This window comes from Lissotriton vulgaris, chromosome 1_1, assembly GCF_964263255.1.
Source record: "Lissotriton vulgaris chromosome 1_1, aLisVul1.2, whole genome shotgun sequence".
In the NCBI taxonomy this organism is placed as follows: domain Eukaryota; kingdom Metazoa; phylum Chordata; class Amphibia; order Caudata; family Salamandridae; genus Lissotriton; species Lissotriton vulgaris.
The window spans coordinates 1,267,265,919-1,267,273,518 of NC_141685.1; the positions used below are offsets into that span (position 1 = coordinate 1,267,265,919).

General features: G+C 51.7%; 1 protein-coding gene across 1 annotated transcript; it reads right to left on the bottom strand.

Annotated features, from left to right (window-relative positions):
• Positions 1-263: 263 nt before the first annotated feature.
• Positions 264-1,820, bottom strand: LOC147748971 (uncharacterized). Its single transcript, XM_086936508.1, has one exon. It carries the CDS (start codon positions 1,818-1,820, stop codon positions 264-266), a length of 1,557 nt encoding a protein of 518 aa, XP_086792634.1.
• Positions 1,821-7,600: the final 5,780 nt, after the last annotated feature.

Sequence of the window (7,600 nt, forward strand, 5' to 3'; positions counted from 1 at the left end):
CGCGGGTGTGACTCCCAAGGACAGAGTCATGCGGAAGGAGAGGGTTTATGACTTATGCATGTGAGAGCGGGGGCAGCCAGGGTGTGCGGGGGATGATCGCAGGGTCAGGGGAGCGCGCTGGCGATCGATCGTGAACAGGGAGACCATGGTACCTAAAATGGCTGCCGTGCATATTGTACGTGAGTGACAAGATGGCGCAGATGATGTTCAGTCCGCAAACTAAAATTCCACAGTCCTCCCTTTCAACATATCTCGCCAACTTGTCAATTCGGATCTATCCCCATAAGGCCACGTATTTCTACCTCATAGAGGGGACTCATGTGCTCAGTTCTGAAGTCCAAAGTCTTAGGGCACACGCAGTTAGAGATCAGTACACACAAAGATGGCAAGCATTGAATACCTAGGCAACACCCACATATTACTACAACCGGTATCAATATAAATGTAAACAACCTCCATCCCCAGTCCTTCAAAGTATCCCAAAACCAGCTCCCAAGCGACCATCCTTCTTGCTCTTGGTGAACCTCCGAGGAAAGTCTATGGAGGTGTTCAATTGCTTTGTAGACTGAGGGCGAGTTATTTGGCACGTAGGTGCAGCAGCTAGATCCGATGATGCGGCATGCTCCTCCACGGTCGGCGAGAACCACATCTAGAACAAGGCGGTTTTGAAGGGCCACGAGGCGGACCGCCTGAAGCTCAGCCGTGTTGTTAGCGAGGATGCCAGCAGTGATGTTGATGGTTGTTTCTACTGCCTGGGTCAGGTGTCGGATGGCGCGGCTGTTCGCCATTGGGCCCCACAGGGGAACAAGTCCCTTCACTGCATCCAGGAACTGTTCTCCAGTGGAGTCGGCTTGTCCAATGTCACTTGCGCGTCTCTGCCGGTGATGGTTAGCAGAGGCTACGTACGTGGGGGGAAGAACGAAAGCGATGTAGCAAGTACCCCTCCAACCTTTCGGGAGCCAAGTGTACACTTTGGTGCCACAAACAAAGTACATATTCGGAGAAGCGACAAATGAGGGGGGATCAATTGAGTCCAATGACCTGGTGATGTGGCAGGCACTGTGACCCACCAGCTGCGTTCCCAGTCCTTCGATGCACACAAGACCCGTGACGTTGATAACGGACAGAGCCACAGTCAGAGTGGCAGCGGTTCGCTTCCGTAGGTAGGAAAAGGCGGGTCTAGCTGGATTATGGAGCACCTGCATTTCCACCCGCTCTTTGGCAGGGATGTCCATATGGAAGGCGGAACCGGAGGGCACGGGGCAAAAGGGAGCAGATGTCCTTCCTGTTTTGTTCAGCCAGAACCCATAGTAGAAGTGTGACACTGTCTGACCAGAAGTGGCGTTGTCCTTGTGGCTTTCTTGCAAGAGGATCAACCAGGCAAGGCAGGAGCCATGAACTGAGAAAGGAGAAGGGATGAAGGGGATGGAGTGACCGGTGGCATGCGGGAGCAGTCCGCAGATCCAGCAGTTGGTGGCATTTGCAGCAAGGTTGTGCTGGTGCAACAGTTGTACAAAGGAATTCTTCCAGAACTCCTTACGCCTCTCTCGGAGCTGAGGTGAGAGGGAGATCAGGTGATGCTCTTTCATAGTCGTTGGTTGTGCAGTGGTTAGCAATATCTGATGTGCAGGTGTGCTTTCCTCCAAGATCCAGAAGGAAGTCATGAGGAGGAGGCAAAAGAGGAAGACAATGAAGAAGGCGATTGTCTTTGATTTGTGCATATTGTCAGTCTTTGGGTTCCTGTAGTGGGTATTTCCGGCTGCTTCCATCATCTTCTTATCTGGCGCTTCCATCATCTTCTTATCTGGCGCTTCCATCATCTTCAAGGTGCTCGGTAGCGGGCAGAACCACAGACTTTGTTTAGTTTCTCTCCGGGTAACCCTTGGTGGTGTTTAGGTCACCGTTCTGAGATTTAACTTAGTCCGTGGTCTACTTAGCCGAAGCTCCCTCCTTTCGACGCAGGAAATACCCTTCCCTGGATGGCACAGTGGGATCAGGGAATTTTGCAAGTTCAAGTGCCTCGGTATCAGGATAGCAGTTCAGTGATGGCCGATCCTTGTTCAGGAGCTCTTCCTGGTTGTCGATGTTTTCGGTTGTGGCCAGGGTCGAGGAGACCTTCTTACAGTGGTGCGCGTGCAGCCAGTGCCGTTTCCCCTCCACTCGAAGAGCCGTCCGGGAGGTGATCAGTACTTGCCAGGGGCCCGTCCACCGGGGTTCCAGACTCTTCGCCCGTTGAAAATTCCGGACTAACACATAGTCCCATGGTTGGATGTCGTGGCCCGGACCCCTGGAAGCATCGGGGATGGCCTGCGGCACCTGCTGATGAATGACAGACAATGTTTTAGTTAATTTGTACAAGTAATCAGACAGTAGGACGTCCGGGACGTCATGAATGGAGGTCGGTTTGGGGGCAGTCCAAAGGTTCATTGGTCGTCCGAATACAACCTCGTAGGGGGTCAAATGGTGCTTAGTGGGGGTGGAGCGCATCGATAGCAATGCCAGTGGGAGGGCATCTGGCCAGTTAAGTCCTGTGGTGGCCACTATTTTTGACAGTTTCAGCTTCAAGGTAGCGTTGTGTCGCTCCACCAAACCAGCAGATTGGGGATGGAAGACCACATGGAACCTCTGCTTCGCACCCAATCCCTTCAAGATTAGTTGGATAACCTCAGCTATGAAGTGGGGGCCATTGTCGCTCCATAAATTTCGACAAAGGCCGTAGCGGGGGAAAAACTCTTTCAGTAGTACTTTGGCAGTAGTCATGGCTGTGTTATCACGGGTTGGATAGGCTTCTACCCATTTACTGAAGGCACATACAATGACTAGTTCATACTTCAAGTTTCGGCATCTCTCTAACTGGATGTAATCCATCTGGAGGACCTCAAAGGGGTGGTCGGGGACCCCAAACCCTCCCCGGGGCACCACAGTTCCTTTCCCCGGGTTGTGTTGCAGACAGATAAGGCACTGCTGGGCCAGGCGTTTGGCTGAGTCGGGAATTTTGTCGTTGTGCCAGACTTTGGAAATGAGTTCGATCATGGGGGAAGATCCTATGTGTGCGGGGGAATGTGCCATGGTCAGTATGGGGATCAGGTATGAGTCAGGCAGCAACCATTTGTTTGCATCTTTTGTCCGCCAGCAGCCTTCATCGTCCTTCAAACCCACCCGTGCCCACTCAGTCAGTTCGTGAGGAGTGCTGGCCGACTGGATGTCTCTAATCGTCTCCCTAGCGTCAGTCCATTTCTCTGCTTGTGACCTGGTCACATACATGCGCGTCATTGTCCTATTCTCAGCTGTGGTTCGTGCAGTGATATCGGCCAATGCATTTCCTTGTCCGACTAAGTCCGTCACCTTCTTGTGTGCCTGACACTTGATCACTGCTAATCGTTTGGGGAGGAGAACTGCGTCAATCAGAGCGGAAACCAGATCTCCGTGGAGGATGGGTGTGCCGTGGGATGTCAGGAATCCCCTTTCCCTCCACAAGAGCCCAAAATGATGAACCACCCCAAAGGCATACTGGCTGTCTGTGTAAATGTTTGCCGTGGTTCCTGCCGCTATGATACATGCCCGTGTGAGGGCAATTAGCTCTGCCGCTTGCGCAGATCGTTGTGTGATGCGGGCTGTCTCAACTACTGTTCGGGTGGTTGTCACCACATAGGCAGCTGAAGTGGTGCCATCTGGGAGTTTGATGCATGAGCCGTCTACCCATAGCTCTCCATCAGGGCCGGTAAAAGCAGTGTCTCGGAGGTCAATTCTACTCCTAGTCTGTTCGTCCGTGAGGGTCACACAGTCGTGTATGGGAGGCACGTCGGGGTCATTTTCAGGCAAGGGTAGTAGTGTGGCAGGGTTCAAAGTCGTACATCTCTTCAGGGTGATGTGGGGTGCAAGTAGTGTCAATTCATACCCCGTCAGTCGTGCACTAGTCAGGTGTTGAGTTTTGGTCTGGTTCAAAAGGATGTCGACCGCATGGGGTACTAGCACAGTGAGGGAGTTCAAAAGTACGATTCCCTCGCTCTGACGGATAGAGACAGCAGCGGCGGCTACTGCTCGAAGGCAGGCAGGCAAAGCTCTGGCTACGGGGTCAAGAGTGGCAGAAAAGTAGGCACAAGGGCGCTGCTTAAGGCCGATGGGCTGAGTTAGAACAGATAACGCGCATCCCTCCCTTTCGTGTGTGAAGAGGGAGAAGGGCTTGGAGTAATCCGGTGTTCCCAGGACAGGTGCTGAACAAATGGCATCCCGCAACTCTTTAAAGGACGCTTGGCATTCGGGGGTCCAAGGGAGCGGGAAGGGGACATCTTTGGCCAACAAGGAAAGTAGGGGTTTTATAATGAGGCTGAAATTTGGCAACCATTGTCTGTAGAAAGAGGTAAAACCCACCAAAGAACGGTCTTGCTTTTGGAATGGGGGTGTCTAGGATGGTTTGGATTCGATCGGGCGTAAGTTTCCTCCCTTCTTTGGACAGGAGATGGCCTAGGTATGTCACTTGAGGCTGGCAGAACTGCAATTTCTTTTTGGAGACTTTGTGGCCATTTTCTGCAAGAAAGTGTAAGAGTTGGACAGTGGCTGTGATTGCAAGTGGAGTGGTGTCGGCCGCCAAAAGGATATCATCGACATATTGGATCAATACATCTCCATCTGGTAGCTGGACGGCGTCCAGCTGTCTCTTGAGGGCCTGGCTGTAAATGCTGGGACTTTCAGTGTAGCCCTGGGGAGCTCTACAAAATCGGTACGAGCTGGATTTTAGGGTGAAGCCGAAGAGATAACGGCTGTCTGGGTGGATGGGGATAGAGAAAAATGCATTTTTGAGGTCAATGACAGTGAAGGTGGTGGCAGAGAACGGGATGAGGGTCTGAATGGTGGTGATGTCTGAGACTACGGGGTACTGGGGTACCACCACTTTGTTAACCTCCCGCAGGTCGATGATGAAGCGGTACGCTTTCTCATCTCCCTCGCCTTGCTTCTTAACAATGGGTAGGATAGGGCTGTTGCAGACATTGCTAACTACTTACTCTACCACTCCTGCATCTACTAGGGACTGAATGATCGCTACCAGTGCCTTCTCACCCTCGGGCGATATCCGATACTGTGGGAGTTTCGGGAGCATTGCGTCTTGTCTTACAGTTATGTGCACAGGGTCAATCATCATTCGTCCTACATCAGAGTCATTTTTGGCGCATAGGTACGGTGGCAGGGTGTCGAGCAAGGACAGGTCAGCGTCAGTTATGGAGTACATGTGTCGTGCTGGGCAGGATTTGGACATGCTCGGGTTGTCGTACAGGATGACTCGGACTCCATCTGGGGAACACCTAATGGTAGCTCGAAAATGTTTTAGTAAATCAATGCCCATAATGGCGTCAGGGGAGTTGGAGGAGAGCAAAAATGTTGTGTCAGTGAGGTTTTTTTCTAGGTCAAAGGAGATAGGTACGGACAGGGGGTTAGTGGAGGGCGTCCCATCGAAACCTATCGATGTAATGTGTGAGCCAGACAAGGGTGCCCTTGGAATCAGTCGTTTCGATAACACACTACGTGTCGCCCCAGTATCTACCAAAAATGGAGACTTTGTACCCAGGACCTTAGCGGTGACGTAAGGACCTTGCTGGTCAACACAGAGCTCGACTGGATCCCTCCCTTGCCCCTGGCAGTCCTATGCAAAGTCGGGGGCATTCTCACTGTCGGATAGTTGATACTGGTTCTGTCGGGGACGGTCAAACGTGTTCGATCTCCCTGGTCTGTCGTTGTTGGTGTCATTTGTGTACCCTCGTCCCTGTCCTCTATTTCTCGGTCCACCCGCTACGTCCTTGGGGTCCCTATTTCTGTTCATCTCCAACAGAACCGGACACTGGGATTTCCAATGGCCGAATCCTTTGCAGAAGGCACACTGGTCCTCGCTAATGTCTCTACGTCCAATGTGGGGTGTCGGGGTGCGATCTTTAGGAGGTGGATTTCTAGGAGCGGTTGATTGGTAGTTCCCCCGCGGGGTTCTCTTCCGACCGCTACCCCTTGTATCCGGGCTATCATCACCCTTTCTTTCAATTCTTTCTTCTTTCTCTCGGATGCCCTATCACTCTCATTCTTTTGGTGTTCGTAGTACTGAGCCATCTGAAGGATAGCCGCGGGTTTGGAGGCCCCCCAACTACTCTCGCTCATCTGTAACTTTTGGGAGACCTCTTGCGATAGACCCTTTACATAATTTTGCACAAACAGGTGTTGTCCGGTGGTGGTGGTCATGTTTTGGCCACTGTAGTCGGAGAACACCGTCTCAAATCGGGAGAAGTATTCTGATACGTCTTCCTGGGGTTTCTGACGGCAAGCCGTGACTATCGACCAATCTACCTTTTTCTCTGGGATCAATGTCTTTAGCTTCTGAACTTTTTTGTCTGGGAGTTCCAGTATATCTTTTACGGGTATCCTTCCGGGCTCTCGCTGCCGATCTAGCTCACTGAGTTGATTCCAGGTATGTCCGAACAGATCTGTGTGGTCGGCTTTCCGGATTTGCTTCCACACGTCAGCCGCCAGACATAACCCGAAAAACAAGTCAATGTCCGCTAAAGTCATTATCGTCGAACCCAAGGCTGTGCCTAATTCGGTATAAAATGCTGTCGGGTTCTTTCTTAAATCGGGCAGGGTTTGCCTAAAAGTTAAGATATCTTGTCGATCCCATGGTTGATAAACCCAATTGTACACAACCCTTCCCTTTGCATTTGTGTGATTGATATCGTCGTTTGTTCCCTGACCTCGTGGCGGAACCCAGTAAGGGGCCGCTTCTCTGATTGGCATCATGGTGTTGGCTACTTCTAATGGGGACTCGGTCGTTTCAGGGACTGTAATCTTGACTTCTGGTTTCTGTTCCGTGAGGTGGCGGAAGACTTCAAGCGTTTGCATGAAGAGGTCCGTCACATCGTGTTCAGTCCCATCCCCGACATCGACCTTTCTATAAAGAGCTGTCAGTTTAGCGGGGCCCTTATTCTGATACCTATCCTCATATGCGATCAGGGTGTGGTAGCTGAATCGTAAAATGAAATGCCGTCTGTGACTACCGGCGTGTGAATTGTGCATATCCATCGTGTATTCTTCGCTCTCTTTCCGTTCTACTAGTATCTTCACTATCTTGTCAATCCCATCCCGCTCATCTTTGCTCAATCTATTTGGTCTGGCTGGTGGTTGCTTGCTAGCCTCGGGGTCATCTGATGTCGTTACTGATGCGGCCGGTGCGGAGGCCGTGAGGGCTGGGGCACTAGCGCTAAGGTCACTCTCATTCGCACTCAGAGCTGGCAGGTGCTGTTGGCAGGGGGCGTATGGAGGGGGCATGTAGATGATCGGAGGGCCTAGCAGTAACTCATCGTTCGCCCGTTGTTTGGAGGGCAGCTCGGGATAGAGCGTAGAGGGGGTCCTAACAGGGCATTGGCCTGTCGACCCTGATTCTTGCTTTTGTCTAGCTTCCTCTCTTTCTTTTGTTTCTTCTTCTAGTTGCTTAGCGGCCAGGTGGGCTGCCTTTCGTAATTCTTTCCCTATTTTTGCTTCTTCTCTTTTCTTCCGTTGTTCTGCTTCTTTGCGCCACATGCCGACACTATCGAGCATGGTGGGCGTAGTCTTATTTTTCTGGAGC